Consider the following 18,512-nt stretch of genomic DNA (forward strand, 5'->3'; position numbering starts at 1 on the left):
GTGGGACATTAGCAAGTAGGTGTATCAGGACAGACTTCTTGGAAGGAGTAATCCAATTTCAGCTTTAAAGGAAATTTATGATCATTAAATGAGTTGCAGAAGGAATGCATTTCAAGCATGAAGAAGAGTTTGGGCAAAACCTAAGAGTTGGAAATAAGATGTCCCGACTGGTCATTCTATAGGCTGAATGTGACTTGTCAAGTGGGACAGTATGGCTGGATCATAGAGCAAATGGTTGCAAGTAATTTGTAACGCTCTTGGAAAGGCAGGTTGGAGATGTATTTTCAAGTGATTTAAATACTTAAAGAACGATTTTGTATTCTATCCTGGGGATAAGAGGTTTTGAGATTCTGGAGCTCACTCAGAGTCCTGGAGTAAGGGCATTGCATGGAGTGTCACTGTCATCTGTAGTACAGGAATATAAATTTGCCACCTAATGAAAGATAATGGATAATAGAGGGGAGAAATTGAAGGTAGCCCAATTAAGCAGTTGTAGTTGTTCATTCATTGCAGTCATCCATAACTCTTTGTTTCCCCAGTTGGAATTTTCTTGGCAAAGATCCTGGAGTGGTTTAGGATTTCCCTCTGCAGCTCATTGTACAGATGAGGAAACTGAGGCAAATAGTATGTAGTGAATTGCCCCAGGTCACATAAGTAAGTGTCTGAGGCCAGAGTTGAACCCAAGAAGATGAGTTTTCCTCACTCCAGGACAGCACACTATCCAGTGAGCCATCCAGCTCAATTAGGAGGGTGTGTTAATGAATCAGGTAAAAGATGATATGGGTCTAAGGGGAAACTTGTCTAATGATTGAGTAGCAAGACAGGTTGGATACAAATACCATATGGGTTTAGAACAGGTAAGATTGAACAAGATCAGTTATGAGTTAATGACTCAATGATTACTGGGAATCATCAATGGCAAATGTCACAGAGAGTTACGTATGATGTATCTTAAGTTATGAGATGTACGTTAATTCATGTTCCATCAGATGTAAGAATTATGAAAACTGAAAAAAATAAAGAAAAACAATAATTAAGAGACCATTCTCACTCAGGGAGAGTGGATTCAAATGACTGATTTGGTCAGAAAACCCAGATTACCATAGGTTGTAAAGTGAGAAGAGAAAAAAAAAATCAGACAGCAAATGGAGATAGTTTTGCACAGGTGGTTGGTTGATTAAAGGAAGGAGAAATAAAGACTGATAAACTGAGGGCCATGGAAGAGTTGAGTGAAGTTATTTTTAAAGTATGAGAGAGACTTGGAAATGGAAAGTATGTATGGTTTGTCTTTCATTCTCGGAGAAGACCATGACATCAGGAAGATGATAAAATGGCTTGCAATAGAACTGGATTTGTTAGAGGAAGGACTGTGGACAGTGGGGAAGGAACAGTGACTAGGAATATGCAGAAAATTACAGTAAAAAAAAAGTTAATTTCCATTTCAAGCTACTCTAAGATATGGGAGGGATTGAAATCAATCCACAGATACAGAGGTATTGTTATTGGGGAATAAAAGATTCAAATCTTCCTAGAAATGAGTGGAAAGGAACAGAGTCTAAAGGATGACATTGTGTGATTTCTCTCTTTTTTTTCATTTCTCTCAATAAAGTGAACTCATGTTCTGAGAGAGGGAGTATTAGTGTTAGATGTTTATGAAAGCTAGGCAGTATAGTAGATAGAGCATATATTTCACAGTCAGGAAAGTAGGTAAGGGCGTATTTTGTCTGACAAGATCTTCAGTGAGAGAAGATCAGTTTGGCAGCATATAAAGGAGTATAGTGAGATTTCAGACAGGGAGATTAACAGAAGGCTATTGTAATAAACTAGGGAAGAGTGATGAGTCCCTGTAGTGGGGTAATGACTATAGGGGTTTAAAGAAGGAAAAGTATCTGGAAGGTGTCATGAAGGTAGAAGACAAGATATGACAATTAATAAACTGTCTGAGGTGATTTGAAGTGAGGGGTTGCCAATAATAACAAGGTTGAGAGTTTAGGTGACTGAGAACATGGGTAGACACTAGAGAGTAATGGGAAAGTTGACATGAGTGGAATGTTTCAAATTTAAAGACAATAAGTTTTGAGAATATAATTGTTCCTGATTTCCTATTCAATCTAGTCATGTGGAATAATGAAATTTGTAGATGTACCATTGAGAGTTTACTTTTTTCATTACCTTGATGTACTTGGCATCAGCCAACCTGAGTGTGACTCCCAACATAGGGCTAATTCCTTGTGTGATCATGGGCAAGGCTGGTGTCTCTGATCACTTCAATTTGCTCATCTCTAAAATGATGGGGCTGTCCTTTTTGGCACTGAATCTAGGATTTTATGCCAAAATGAGCACTGACTTTCCATGAGTTGTGGTTAAGTGACTATCATAGGTGATTAAGGGTTAACAGTCTTTTGGGGAGCAGTTCTACCACGGTAGTTGCCCATTTTTCAGTCTTTATTTAAAAAAATGATATTTTGCCTTAGGTCCAGCATTTTTCCTTCTCATTGAGCAACCTTTCTTGAGGAGACCTTCCATTCTACACTATTTAGCAGGGCATAATGACTGAAATTCAACTGGAGCCAGGATTCCAGTGTTTGAATTCTGCCTCTGGCGCTTGCCAGCTGGATAAGAAAGAGTAAATCACTTAACCTCTCTGAGTCTCAGCTGCCCCATTTGCAAAATGGGAATGAAGTGTGTAGCATTAATTGAGGAATTATTCTGAGGTTTAAATTAGGCATTATTGGTAAGGCATTTTGTGAACTTTAAAGTATCAGTTATTGTTATTATTACTCATACTTCTTGAGCTTTTTTCTTTCTTTTTAACCAGACATGATTTCATTGGATTCTAGACTCTCCTAACAAGGAAGCCCCACTATCTATGCACTTCATCCAGTGCTTTGCAGCTTCTTCACTTAAAGAGATACCTTGGTAGTTATACAAGAATTTATTTACCCAGGGCCATTTCATAAGATGAAGGGCAGAAAAGTTTTCCTGACTCTAAGATTATTTTTCTATCTACTCCCTTATCTAAAGCAATATTTTTAGACCCTCCCTTGCCATTTGACTTAAAAAACTCATTAACCTTTTCTACAATTTCAACTAAAATATTAAATATGCTGTTCCACTATAAGTATATAATTTAAAATACTGAGTTAGATTAATCTGTTGTATTTTAATCATCAACAAAGACTATTTTGATTCATTTCTCCCTTCCTTTGGTTACAGACAAACTCCTTACCATAAAATGAATGTTCTATCATCAATTACCCATGATATGAAAGAGAGATGAATCACATTCCTTAGCATGGAGGTTGTTGTATCTCTTCATTCCAACTGTCCAACATTCATCCATAACAGAATAAGCAGTTTAATTCAGAAGACTAATGATTGACTCAATTTAGAATTTAAACAGCTGGACTTTCTAGAAAAGGAACAGGCAAGGTCTCATTAGAGGAAGAAATGAAGACAAAAGGAAAGAACCAATAAGACTATGGGATTATCAGGAAGTTGGCAGAGGATTGACCAAAATGGAGAATAAAAACAATGTAACTGAGTTCATTCTGCTGGGCCTGACACAAAGTCCAGAGCTTCGAAAAATTTTCTTTGTCATTTTCTTAATCACATATGTTATCACAATTATAGCAAATATACTCATTGTCATAACCATGACTGTCAGCCAAACTTTGAGATTTCCCATGTACTTTTTTTTAACCTTCTTATCTATTGTGGATGCAACCTACTCTTCAGTCATTGCTCCAAAGATGGTTTTGGATATTCTATATGAGAAGACAACCATCTGCCTGGAAGGCTGTCTGGCTCAGCTCTTTGCAGCCCATTTTTTTGGTGGTGTTGGAATCATCCTCCTTGTGGTCATGGCATATGATCGCTATGTGGCCATCTGCAAACCCCTGTACTACATGACCATCATGAATCCTTGTATATGTCACCTGTTTGTGGCAGCAGCCTGGATGGGAGGCTCAGTACACGCCAGCATACAACTCCTCTTCATGGCCCGTCTTCCTTTCTGTGGCCCTAATGTTATTGATCACTTCATGTGTGATTTGTTCCCACTGTTGAAACTGGCCTGCATGGACACCCAGGTTCTTGGCCTTTTAGTCATTGCTAACAGTGGAGTAATGTGCCTGTCAATCTTTCTCATACTAGTTGTGTCCTATGTTGTTATCCTCTCTTCCCTGAAGGATGGTAGTTCAGAGGGAAGGCGAAAGGCCCTTTCCACCTGCAGCTCTCACTTCACAGTGGTGGTCTTGTTTTTTGCTCCTTGTATTTTCTTATATATGAGGCCAGTAGTCACGTTTCCTATAGATAAAGCTGTATGTGCATGTGCTTCTATGATTACGCCAATGTTAAACCCCTTGATCTATACACTTAGGAATACAGAGGTTAAAAATGCCATGAGGAAACTCTGGATCAGATGAATGCCTTTGAGTGTTTGGGAAAAGTTAAATTACTAATTGAAAATCATTCAAATGTAGCAGAAGGATACAAATGTTTTGATGGAATAATATTTAATCAACACACATATTCTTTTCACTAGCAAAGATCACAATCTTTTCATAAATTTCTACCCTGAATTTTTTTAGGCCATGATATTTTTTTCCTATATATCTTTGAGAGAGGTTATAACTGACATGTTAAAGACATGCTAAACCCAAATATTAACTGAGCCTGAAGGCATGTAGAATATTCCATATCCATAATCTTCCATCTAATAATTATGATGATAATTACCATTGTTATAGACCATTCAGGTTTTGCAAAATGCTTTAGATAAAGTTTCTCAAAGCACTTTAGAAATGTTACCTTATTTTCCCTCCACAAAGCCCTCAGAAGTAAATGCTATCATTATCCTCTTTTGCATGTAAGGAAATTTAAGCAAATATAGTGTATAGCTAATTCCTACAGGGTCCCATATGGTCCCAGAGTTAGTCATTGTCTTATAAAAAAAACAAACTGATGTCTTGCTGGTTTAAATCCAATGTTTTATCTTTTGTATCACTCACCTATGTCCAGTTATGTCCCTGCAGAGGAGAGAGAAGTGCATTTCCTCATGTTCTCTCTGGGGTAAGACTTAGATATTACAATTATATGTTCACTTTCTTTTTTCACTTTGTTTTTAATATCAGCTTTCTGTGTATATTCTCAAAGTGATTGTGAATGTTGTTTTTCTTTTTGTCTTTGCTTAATATATAATTGTTCCTACAATTTTCTGATTTCTTTGTATTTCTTATTTCTTCGGTTATAATACTATCCTATTTCATCTTCCAATCTTGTACCACAATTTCTGTAGACATTTTCCAATAAATAGGATATACTTTATTTCTAATTATTTGTCATTATGAAAGTTTACATAATAATATTTTTATATATTTGGATTTAATCCCTCTAAATGTCTTTTTCGCATATGTCTAATTCTAGAATATTTGAGCCAAAGGGTATCTATATTAGATTTTATTATTTTATACTTGACTTTTTTCAGCATTACTCTAAACTGTTTTTCACAATGGATGGACTAATTCACAGTTCCACCACGTTGTATTATTGCTCCTGTCTATAGGTAGGTCCTCCAAAATTGACCATTTCCACCCCCCCACTTTATTTTCCAATTTGGTGGGAATAATCTAGTACCTTATTTCACTGGAAATGACTGAAAAAATTATTAAATTGGGTAAAAAAGATGTATTTACCTCACTGGATAAAAGTAGCTCATCTTATTTTGCCTAAGTCCCTTCCCACATTCTCTTCTAAATGTGATTATATACTTTCTGTTTGGGACAGTAGTAACAAGGATGGACTCTTCCTTTGACCTTTGTTTTTAGATTCTTAGCTGCAAAAATATTAATGTGGATCTATAAGATGACCTGAATCCAACCTTGGATATTTACTTTCTGTGTGGTTTTAGACAATTCATTTAGCCATTTCATCTCTTTGTTTCATCTGCAAAATGGAGATTATATCTGCAATGGATAGAGTACTGGGTATGGAATCAGGAAGAGTCATCTTCATGACTTCAAATCAGGCCTCAGACACTTACTGACTGTGTGACCTGGGGCAATTCACTGCACCCTTTATGCCTTAGTCCTCCCATCTGTAAAATAAGCTGGACAGGGAAATGTTAACCCAGTCTAACATCTTTGCCAAGAAAACTCCAAAGAAGGTCACAAAGAGTTGGACATGGTTGGAATGACTGAACAACCCCTGGCCTTAGATACTTAATAGCTGTTGACCCTGGGCAAACTGCTTAACCTGGTTTGCTTCAGTTTCTCATCTGTAAAATGAGTTGGAAAAGGAAATAACAAGCCACACTCCTAACACAGCCCTTTTCGTCTCTGCGCTGCCTCTTATTCTCACTGCAGTAACTTATGATGAACGTTTTTCCTGCCAGCTAGCTTAAGTGTACACTCCACTCCCTGCCTCATATATCAAGCTACCAGATGATCACTTGCATATTTACACTGATGAATGGATTTTAAGAAATGTAATGGTTTCTTGTCTTCAGTAATGCCTAAAACACATTGTGTTCTTTAAAAAGCCGTAGAATTGTTGAAACCCAAGTGAACCAAGATTTAGCTTTAAAAAAATCAAATTGAGTAAAACATGTTTTCAAAACCAAAACTCAAAGTTCTTGCTCTGCAAGACATACAAATCTAGTTCTCTCTTGAAAAAGATAATGGAGAGGAAAGACTTTTTTCTTCAATTTTTATTCAGGAAATCTATTCTTGAATCCTTTATTTACTACTTAATTTTTTCTGAAATAATTTACTTAACTCTTATAACCCATCCTGTATGCTCTTCTCATGCTCTTCCTCTGGCTAGGCCTGGTTTAAATAATAATCATTTTATTCATTTAATTTATATCTTCATCATCTATCTAAATCAACATCTATATCTACATCTATGTTTATGGAAACATCTATCCCTCTTTCTATCTCTATTTCTTATCCATCATCTTTTGAGGAATAGTATCCTTGAGTAGAATGTAAGCTCCTCAAAAGTAGAAATTTCTCATTTTTGTCTTTATGTATACCACGGCAAACCTAGTACCTTACACACAGTGGATTCTTGATAAATGTTTGTTGAATTGTATGAATGAGATGAAATATTTATCTGAGGATGTGTCAGTTGCACCAGTTAGAATATCAGCTTCTTGAGGGCATAACTGCCCCTGCTATACACCAATGCTTCAAATAATTTCTGTAAGGATATTGCCCCCAATTTTACACCAGATGCCTTGGAAATTCAGAGAAGAGAACTGATTTGCTAAAAGTCACACAGATTGCAGGGGCCCATCATATACAGAAAATGATATTTATTATTTTTTAATTAATTCAATATATAAAGATTTAATTGGAGGAGTTAAAAATGATGATAGAACACTAGGACTGGAGTCCAGAATACTTGAGTTCAAATAGGCTTTCAGATACTTCCTGGTTGTATGATCCTGGAGAATTCATTTAACCTCTGTTTGCCTTGATTCCTTTACCTGCAAAAAGAAAATAATAAATAGTCTAAATCCCACCCCCCCATACAGTTATGAGAATCAAATTAAATTATATTTATAAAGTACTTTACATAGTGCCTAGAAGGTTGCTATGTTATAGCACCTAGTAGGTGCTATGTTACCATTGTCTTTCTTAAAATTAATAATGATAATGATACAGCAGCAACTACTATAGCGAAATCAGCCAGTCCATAATGACTTTAGTTAATATTATGTTGGAGGTGTTCCACTGGCAGAGGAGATACTTGCTGCCCTGGAAGACTCTGATCCCCACTAGCAAGACTGAAACCACGGAACCACAAATACTGGTCCAGAGAGACGATTCTAAAGTTTTCTTTGATTAATATGCTCACACCGTTATTGTCATTAACAATTATTGCTATTATTACTTTCAATAATAATAATAATATAATTTATTTGAAGGAGTTAAAGTCATTGTTCTGTAGTTGTAGGAGCTGTATAAGTGTTATAAGATCTTTTTACACCTTTCAAATTAGTCAACAAATTTACTCTGCCTTTGCATAAGACTGGGTGAATTGAAAGCTTCTTGTCACATAGCATGCTAACTTTTGTTCAGTCAAAAGTGAGAGAACTTTGTAGGATTTAGAAATATAAGGGACTTTAGAGATCATCCATCCGTTATAAGCTTTTCCTCTCATTTTATAAATGAGAATAGTTGGGCCCACACAGATGAGTTGACCAAAGAAAAATAACACAGGGTATAAACAGAAGAGTTTTGTTCTGTTCCTAGGTTCTCTGACTCCAAATGCAGAAGTATTTTGATTATATTACTGAGACATCTTTAGGGATTCTTTTCTGGGTGTTATGAACACCTTAACAAAAGGGAAGTTTAGAATCATCTTTATGGACTTTAGTGTTATTGGTTCCTTGGTTGCAAATAGACTTGGCAGTGGGGATCAGATTCTGCTGAGGTAGGAAGGGTCTTCTCAGCCATTGGGACATCTTTAGGATTATCTTCTCCAAAAATAGTAGGGATTTATTGATGTCACTATTTGTTTCATGGGTACTAATACATTTTATTCAACCTTCTGCTTTGGTGATAAAACAACCAATTAGCTAGTGTCAATTATGAGCTGATTTTTCTCATATCACTACCAACTTTACCTAACTCAGCTGATGTTTTCCCCCATGTAACACATTAAAAAAAGTGAACTCAGTCTCATGCTGATTAACTCACCAATCACTGGAGGCTCATCTTCACTGGGACACCATTGCAATAATGTCATCCAGAAGGCAATTATTGGATGCCCCTGACATTCCACCTTCATCAAAAGATGAATATTTTTTAACTGCTTATCTTTCCAGAAAGATATTCCTTATGAAGCTAAACTATGATTTATTACAAACTCCAGTGAATAGTGTCTAAATTATCTCTCAAACTCTTGAGGTTCCCCCTCCATATCCAAGTGGTGTATGACAATTCAAAACCTTTTGTAAAGCACAAGGTGGGGTTTTCCATCAGGTATTTGGGCTTCTATAGCAGCTATTTCAATCCTCATTCCTCATCTGGAGCAGTGCCAGTTTTATCCTGTCCTAAAAAGGTAAGCTTGGCAGAACAGCAAGAAGGGAAAGACATCTTCCAATTGAACCTCCTCACAGGTAAGGAAATGAAGTTTTGGAAAACCAAGTGATTTGTCCAAAATCAAAATAACATGAAGTAAAAAAGGTGGGATTCTGACTTCAAATCCAGTGTAAAACATAATGGACAATCTTATGCAGAGAGAGGAACTGTGAACCCTAGAGAGTAATTGTTGCATATTTTCTGCCATGTTATGGTCACAGAGCTAGGAAAAGAAGCAGCACAGAGATAGAAAAAGGAGTGCATCTAGAAAGAGACCAATTTCTATCTGAGCATATAGCTCAGGAGAACTCTGGGCTGACATTTTGGGTACACAGGGTTTGATTACCAAGGCTCCAGATAATCATGCAATTGACTGGTTCCCCAAATGCAGTGACAAAATCTTTCCTTCTATAGATTTTTCTATATGTTTGTTAGTTATAGGAGTCCCCCCACAATAAAAATTAAAATAACAAAGGAACAAAACCCAATACAAAGGAATTGCTAAAGGGTTGCATTTAAAAGACCCATGGGTCATGATTCTATTAATGCCTGAGTGAAAATATCATTTCTCTTAAAATATTTCATAGAAACAATAAGTTCTGTGAAGTAAATGTACTTAGAGGACATTTAGTGTATCCCCATATATTACAGATGAGAATACTAAAGCCTAAAGTTGCTAAGTGGTTTTCCTCGAATCCATAGACTTACAATTTTAAGCTTAAAAATATGGATCAAGACTTTTGGTTCTAAATCCAGCATGAATTTCAATCTTCCACATTTCCTATACAATTAGTTTGGAGACTATCAGATATGGAAGCCAAGTCAGACATTCTGTAGTTCAACTTCATGAAACATATGGGAAAATTTTTATTCTCTATTTTTTAAAAGCTTATTGAGTCTGTAGATGAGGGGAAGTTTAAAGATGTGGTATATCTAGTTCATCTAGATTTTAGTAAAGGTTTTGATAAATTATCTCTTTTTATTCTTGTGGAGAAGATAGATGATAATACAAACAAATGGATATACGAGTTGTTAGGTGGTGGTAATCAAGATATGTTGCAAATTGTTTAATACTAGCATAAGAGTAGGAACCTATGCTATTTCATAATGTTATCATGGTTCAGATAAAGTATACATGGTAAGTTCATCAAATTGTCAGATTAAATGAAGTTTAGAGGATCAGTTAGGATGTTTAGAGGATTATAGAGTGAGGAATAAAAAATTATTTAGACAGCCTAGAGCATTGGGCTGAATTTAAGAAGGTCAAATTCAATAGGGCTAAATGTAAAATCTAGCCTTCGGGTAATATTAAACTAAAAATAACTTTAAAAATGTATGAAGTGGTAGAATTAGTTATACAGTTTTCTTTTAAAAAGTCTAGGGATTTTAATATACTGCAAGCTCAATATGGCAACCTTATGACATACTCATAATTTTACAAAAGCTACCAAAATCTTGGGGTGCCTCAAGAGAAATGGGGCTTCCAAGAACAGGTAAGTGATAGTTACATGATATTCTGCCTTTGTAAGACTTTATCTGTAGAGTTGTATTTGGGTCTATACACTGATTTAAATAAGACTTTCATGAATTGCAACGTAATCATAGTAGAGGAACCAGAATATTGATAGATGGGTGGAGTAATGATAAGTAATCTAGTAGTAATACTTATTATAGTAGCAATTGGGTGGTGATGGTGGTGGTGGAGAAGGAGTTGCAGGAGGAGGAGTACAAGGAGGAGGAAGAGGCAGAATAAGAGGAGGAGAAGGAAGAGAAGGAAGAAGAAGAAAAGCAAAAGGAAGAAGAGCAGGAGAAAGAAAAATGAAGTTTTCCTCATAGTGGTGCATGCAGAAGCTAGACATTCCTTTGTCAGACTTACGTTGAGGAATGTTGAGGTACTTCCTCCTCTAAATTCTGTGATTCTGTGGTTTTGCTGGTACTACCCCTACCTCACCTCTGCTTCTGAGATTACCTATTTTCTTCAAAGTACAGGATAAGATACAATCTCCTACTTACTGCTTATCCTCATTCTACCTCATTGTCCATGTTAGCAACTTTTAAATATTACTTTGGGTAACTTTGTAGCCTTATGTTTACTCAGTTATATAAATTTTGCAAAGAAATATGCCTTAGCTCATAGTGTTAGTGAGTGGTATAGTCAGATCTGTCAGGATATCATATGAACAATGAATATAATAGATATACGAATTTTGAACTTGGAGCATTTTCATCCAAATTGATATTCCAATGTTGGAAATCACTCCAGCAGTCACATAGCATGAGTTTTCTAAACTTGGATAAGTCCTAAGGCATTTAATGAGACAGAGAATTTAAATGTCTTCCCTGGAGTCACATAACTACTAAGCATTAGAGTTAGTATAGAAATTAGTCTTTCTCACTCAAAGTCCGGCATTATTACATTGCTTTGAAATATCCTTTCATTCATTCATCAAACATTCATTGAGAACTTCAGTGAAAGGCACTTTGATAGACACTGTATATGTAAATGTACCCATAAAATAGTTTTTTCCTTAAAGAAAATCCCCCCTACTTCAGAGTTGGGAGCTGGATTGTGGAATAAATGGACCAGACAAAATGGGTCATGTGTCTTTGCTTGTACTATTTATTTCTGGGGGAAATGATTCAAAAGAATAAGCAAAAAACCACGGGTACAGAGATACTTCCATAAATAAAAGTTACAGATAATCTACAAGGGGGTGGGACATTAGCAAGTAGGGTATAGATTAGACCTCTCAGAAGGAGCAACCCAAGCTAAGCTTTGAAGGAAATTAAAGATTATAAAATGAGTTGAAGAAGGAATGCATTTAAAGTATGAGGAAAGGGCCTGTGAAAAGCATAAGAGTTAGAAATAAGGTGTTCTAGCTGGTCATTCTATTGGCTGAATATGACTTGTCAGTGGGCCAATGTGTCTAGATTATACAGAAAATTATTGCATGTAATTTGTAATACTCTTGTAATTGTAGGTTGGAGACAGATTTTCGAGTGTTTTAAATGCTTAAAAAAGACTTTGTATTTTATCTTAGAGGCAAGAGGCATTTAAAGTTCTTGAGTTTACTGGGAGTTCTGGAGTAAGGGCATTGCATGGATAGTCACTGTCATCTGTAGTACAGGAATATCAGTTTGCCAGCTAGATGAAGGAGAATAGATTGTAGAGGGGAGAAATTGGAGGTAGACTAATTAAGTGGTTGTTGTTCAGTCATTCAAGTCATGTCCAAGTCTTTATGACTCCCTTTGGGGTTTTCTTGGCAAAGATTCTGGAGTGGTTTAAGCATTTCCTTCTCCAGCTCATTTTACAGATGAGGAAACTGAGACAAACAAGGTGGAGTGATTTTTTCCCGGGTCACACAGCTAGTACATGTCTGATGACATATTTACACTCAGGAAAATGAATTTCCCTGACTCCAGTCTGGAACACTACCCAGTGATCCACCTAGCTGCCCCACGATCAATTAGAAGGATATGTGAATAAAGCAAGTAAAAGATGAGAAGGGTCTAGGGAAACTGGTTTATTTACCATTCAACAGAGAAAAAGGTTGTATAAAAGCTAACACATGGGATTAGAACAGGTAAGATTTAACAATTGAACAATTACTGTGTATTGACTGAAAGATTGCTTGAGGGTGTGAACCTGGTAGATTAGAGGGAATGAGATGCCACCAAAAATAATGACGAGAGACAGATGATATCTTTTTGTATGAATTGGTTCTGAGATGTCTATATGACATATAGCTCCAAATATTCAGTTGTGGAAATCAAACTTAAGGGACAGACCAAGGCTGGAAACACACAACATTTTTTGCGCATATGTTTACATCTATCTATCTATCCATCTATCTCTAGATTTGTATAAATATAGCAGAAATATACACACTTACATGTAAACACACATATATAGGCATGTATATGAGTATTTTTTCAGGAGAAATCTACATAGAGATGATAGTTTCACTTGTGGAATCTGATATCATTACTGAGAATGAGTATTAAAAAAAAAGGAAATGTATAAACAAGATACCCTTCAAAAATATCAATATTTAGAGGGTAGGACATTAATTATTTTCCAAAAAAAAAAAGGAGCCTGAGGAGTGGCTGGACAGCTAGAAGTAGAATCAAGAGAATAATATTAACAAAGACCCAAGAGGGAGAGGATATCCAGGATTCTGGGGAATTATCAATGGCAAATGTTACAGAGATTTATGTATAATGTATGTTAAGTTATAAAGTATACATTAACTTAAGAGTCCCATAAAATGTAAGTTAAGAATTATGAAAATGTACAAAAAACAATCCCTAATTAAGAGATCTTTGTCACTCAGAGACAATGGATTGTGATGACTGATCTGGTCAGAACCCAGATTATCTTGGGTTGTGAAGGGAGAAGAGAGAAAATCAGACAGCAAATGGAGATAGTATTGCATAGGAATTCGGCTCATTAAAAAAAGGAGAAACAAAGATTGATAAATCTAGGGCCATGGGAGAGTCAAGAAAAGTTAATTTTAAATGATGAGAGAGACTTAGAAATGGAAATAGAAGGGAAAGAACCAGTGACTAGAAAGACACTGAAATTAACATAAAAAAACTTAATTGCCATTTCAGGCTTCTCTAGGATATAGGAGGGGCTAAGATCAATCCACAGGTAAAAAGGTGTTGTTCTTGTGGGAAAAAAAATGATCCAAATCTTCCTAGAAATGAGATAATAGGAAGAGATAATAAAGTATAACATTGAATAGACTTTTAAAAATTCTCTCAGTAAAGTGAACTCATCTTTCGAGAGAGAGGGAGTGTTAGTATGAGAGGTTTATGAAGGTGAGGTGGTATAGTGGAGAAAGTACAAGCTTCAGAGTAAGGAAAACCTGATTTTAATTCCTGACTAGCCATGTACCAACTGTGTTACTCCAAATAAATTATTTAAATTATTTTACCTTCAGTTTGCTAATCTTTATACTGGGGATACTTGTGAGAATCAAAGGAGGTAACATATGCTAAGTGCATTAAAACCTCTAAATCACTATCTACATTTTATCTATTATTATCTTAAAGAAGAGGAGAAACACATCAGAACATTTCTATGTGGGGAATAGAATTCAATTAGAAAAGCAAATGTAAAATGCCTTTCAAGAGTGAGAACTCAGATATATTAAGTAACATATGGAGGGGACTCAGTGATTCCTTCCAGTTCCTTTTAAATAGTATATGTATAAGACATGTGAAAATAGGTGGTGGTAATAATCCATGATTGGAGTTTGCCAAGACATACATATCAAGTGGAGTAGAGCACAAATGAATCCAGCACTGAGGACTATAGAAATGATTAACTAAAGGGTTTAAATTAGAAGAGAGGAAAATAAAATTTTCATATGAGGAAATAAATGAACAGAACAAGGAAGGGAGGAAGGATGAAAAGGAGAGAGGGATAAAGGAAGGAAGGAAGGAAAGAAGGAAGGAAGGAAGGAAGGAAGGAAGGAAGGAAGGAAGGAAGGAAGGAAGGAAGGAAGGAAGGAAGGAAGGAAGGAAAAAATCAGTGATGCCAAAAGAGAGAGAGAAAGAGATGTGGTAAAGGAGTGGAGGTAATAAGGAAAGGAAGAAGGCAGGCAGGCATAAAAGTTAGGAAAACTATAACAAGAAACCTTAGAGGAGCATTACTACATTGATTTTTCTCCTATGGTCTCAAGCAATTTCTTTCTTTTCTACTAGAAGAAAAAACAAAACAAAACAAACAAAACAAAAAACTAATGTAAGCAAGACTAAATAGGCTGCATGTTAGCAGCATATTAAAATGTATGCATGTTTATATATATATATAGTATGTGTATTTATGAAAGTGTGCATGTATATATGTGAATATAGGTATATATATATATATAAACATAAAAACTATGTAATAATAAAATAATATAATATATGAAATATATTATACATATGTATGGCTTTCCATCCTGGAAGTGGTTGTGAAAGTAGAAGATAAGATATGACAACTGACAAACTATGGAGGTGATTTGGAATGAAGGTTGAGGATGGAAACAAGGTTGAAAACCTAGGTGACTGAGAGCATTGGTGCGGGTGGGGGATCCCTAGAGAGTAACAGGAAAGTTGAGATCAGCGGAAGGTTTTAAATTGAGATAATAAATTTTTAGGATATAGCTGTCCCCAATTTCATATTTCAGTCTAGTCATGTGGAATAATGAAAGTCATAGATGTACCTTTGAAAATTTCCATTTTTTTTTTCCATCACCTTGATGGACTTAGTATCAGACAACCTGAGTGTGACTCGCAACATAGGGCTAGCTACTTTTATGATCTTGGGTAAGACCAGTGTCTCTAGTCACTTTAATTTCCTCATCTCTAAAATGATGAGGCTAGTCTAGATAACTTCTACGTGGCCCGTGGCTCTAAATCTAAGAGTTTATGCTCAAATGAACACTGACCCTCTATGAGTTGATGTTAAATAGCTATCATAGGTAATAAAAGGTTAATAGTATTTTGGGGAGCAGTTCCTTATGATGTCTCTATCATTGTAGTTGTCCACCCTCACCTTTATCAAAAAATGATATCATGCCTCAGGTACAGCATTTTCTCCTTCTCATTAAGTGACTTTTCTTGAGAAGACCACGCCCCCATCCACAATTCAGCAGTGTATAATACTAAAATTCAGCTTGAAGTCAGAATTCCTGCGTTTGAATTCTGCCTCTGGCACTTGCCAGCTGGGTGAACAAGAGTAAACCACACAACCTCATTTAGTCTCAGTTTCCTCATCTGTAAAATGGGAATGATGTCTATAGTACTTACCCTGTAGAATTATTTTGAGGTTTAAATTATGCATTTTTGATAAAGCATTTTGTAAACTTCAAAGTATCAGTTATTGTTTTTATTACTCATACTTCTGAACTTTTTTTTTCTTTTTAAGCAGACATGTGATTTCATTGGATTTGGGAATCTCCTAACAAGAAAGTCCCCACTACCCATGCATTTCATCCAGTGATTTGCAGCTTCTTCTCTCAAAGAGATACCTTGGTAGTTATAGAAGAACTTATTTGCCCATGACCACCTCATCAGAAGCGGAGCAAGAAAGTTGTCCCGATTCTAAGATTATTATTCTATCTATTCCCTTATCTCAGTCAAGCTTTAGACCCTCCCTTCTCATTTGACTTAAAAAGACACTAATTTAATGCGAAATATGTAGTTGCAACATAAGTACAAAATTCAAAACAATAACTAGGGAGATATGTTAATTTATTAGATTTTAAGCATTGATAAACATGATGTTGACTTATTTCTCCCTTCCTTGGGTTACATACACACAAGTTATATGAAAGGAATATAAGATCACCAATTACCTCTAATATGAAAGGGAAATGAATCACATTCCTTAACACTGAAGATGTTGTATGCCTTCATTTCAAATGTACAAAATTCATCCCTAACAAAATAAGCAATTTCATGCAGAAAACGAATGACTGAATCAACTTGGAATTAAAATAACTGGAATTTTTTTTAGGTGAGGTATAAACAAGATCTCATTAGAGGAAGAAATGAAGACAAAAGGAAAGAACCAATAGGACTATGGGATTATCAGGAAGTTGGCAGAGGATTGACCAAAATGGAGAATAAAAGCAATGCAACTGAATTCATTCTGCTGGGCCTGACACAAAGTCCAGAGCTTCAAAAAATATTCTTTGTCGTTTTTTTAATCATATATATTGTCACGATTATAGGAAACATACTCATTGTCATAACCATGACTGCCAGCAAAACTTTGACATCACCCATGTACTTTTTTCTAACGTTCTTATCTATTGTGGATGCTATCTACTCTTCACTTGTTGCTCCTAAGTTGGTTGTGGATTTACTCCATGAGAAGTCAACCATCTCCCTGGAAGGCTGTCTGACTCAGCTCTTTGCAGAGCATTTTTTTGGTGGTGTTGGAATCATCCTCCTTGTGGTCATGGCATATGATCGCTATGTGGCCATCTGCAAACCCCTGCACTACATGACCACCATGAATCCTCGTATGTGCTACCTGCTGGTGGCAGCAGCCTGGATGGGGGGCTCCATACATGCCACCATACAACTCCTCTTCATGGCCCGTCTTCCTTTCTGTGGCCCTAATGTTATTGATCACTTCATGTGTGATTTGTTCCCCCTGCTGAAACTGGCCTGCATGGACACCCAAGTTCTTGGCCTTTTAGTCATTGCTAACAGTGGAGTAATGTGCCTGTCAATCTTTCTCATACTAGTTGTCTCCTATGTTGTTATCCTCTGTTCCCTCAAGGGTGGTAGTTCAGAAGGAAGGCGAAAGGCCCTTTCTACCTGCAGCTCTCACTTCACAGTGGTGGTCTTGTTTTTTGCCCCCTGTATATTCTTGTATATGAGGCCAGTGGCCACTTTTCCTATAGATAAAGCCGTATCTGCATGTGCTACTATGATTACTCCTATGTTAAACCCTTTGATCTACACCCTTAGGAATGCAGAGGTTAAAAATGCCATGAGGAAACTCTGGATCAGATAAATGCCTTTGACCATTCAGGAAAAGTCAGCTAAGTAATTGAAAAGCATTCAAATGAAGCAGAAGAATTCAAATGATGCACATACACATCAGTGCACATATTTCTTTCACTAGCAAAGATTATTCTTTCATAAATTTCCATCATGAATTTTCCTCGGTGATGTGGTTTTTTTCCTATAAATCTTTGAGAGAGCTTATAACCGACCTATTAAAGGCAACACAAAACTGAAATATTAACTGAGAGTGAAGGCATGTAGACTATTCCATATTCATAGTTTTCCATGTATAAATAATTATGATAGTTAACATTCTTGTAGCTCATTAATGTTTGCAAAATACTTTAGGTAAATTTTCTTAAAGCTTTTACAAATAATACCTCATTTTGTGCTCACAACATCCCTCAGAGATATGTGCTGTTATTATCCTCCTTTTACACACAAGGAAATTTGAGCAGACAGAATGTGTAGCTGACTCCCAGAGGTTCCCACTCACTCTTTCTCTGATAAAAAGAATTCACACTGATGTTTTGCTGCTTTCAGTCCAACGTTCTATTTACTATACCACCCATCTACCTCTAGTTATTCCTCTGCTGAGAAGGGAGAGAGGTGCCTTTCCTCAGGTTCCCTCTGTGATTAGACTCAGTCATTATGATTACATATTATTCAGTTTCATTTTGCACTTTGCTTTTAATATCAGCTTTCTGTGTATATTTTCAAAGTAATTATGAGTATTGTTTTTCTCATTGCCTTTGCTTCATTTATGAGTTCCCATGGTTTTCTGATTTTTTTGTATTTCTTATTTCCAGGTAATCAGAGTATCCTACTGCATATTTCATTCTGGTACCATGATTTCTGCAGCCATTTTCAAATCAGTTGAGTATACTTTTATTTTTAGTGGTG

The 18,512-nt window shown here is 36.0% G+C and overlaps 2 protein-coding genes across 2 annotated transcripts; both read left to right on the plus strand.

Annotated features, from left to right (window-relative positions):
* Positions 1–3,518: 3,518 nt before the first annotated feature.
* Positions 3,519–4,427, plus strand: LOC110199506 (olfactory receptor 4C6-like). Its single transcript, XM_020974397.1, has one exon. The coding sequence runs from the start codon at positions 3,519–3,521 to the stop codon at positions 4,425–4,427; it is 909 nt and encodes a 302-aa protein (XP_020830056.1).
* A 12,280-nt stretch (positions 4,428–16,707) lies between these two features.
* On the plus strand, positions 16,708–17,616 carry LOC110199490 (olfactory receptor 4C6-like). The gene has a single exon (XM_020974380.1). The coding sequence runs from the start codon at positions 16,708–16,710 to the stop codon at positions 17,614–17,616; it is 909 nt and encodes a 302-aa protein (XP_020830039.1).
* Positions 17,617–18,512: the final 896 nt, after the last annotated feature.

Source organism: Phascolarctos cinereus, unplaced genomic scaffold (assembly GCF_003287225.1).
Source record: "Phascolarctos cinereus isolate Bilbo 61053 unplaced genomic scaffold, phaCin_HiC Scaffold_9;HRSCAF=440, whole genome shotgun sequence".
Lineage (NCBI taxonomy): Eukaryota > Metazoa > Chordata > Mammalia > Diprotodontia > Phascolarctidae > Phascolarctos > Phascolarctos cinereus.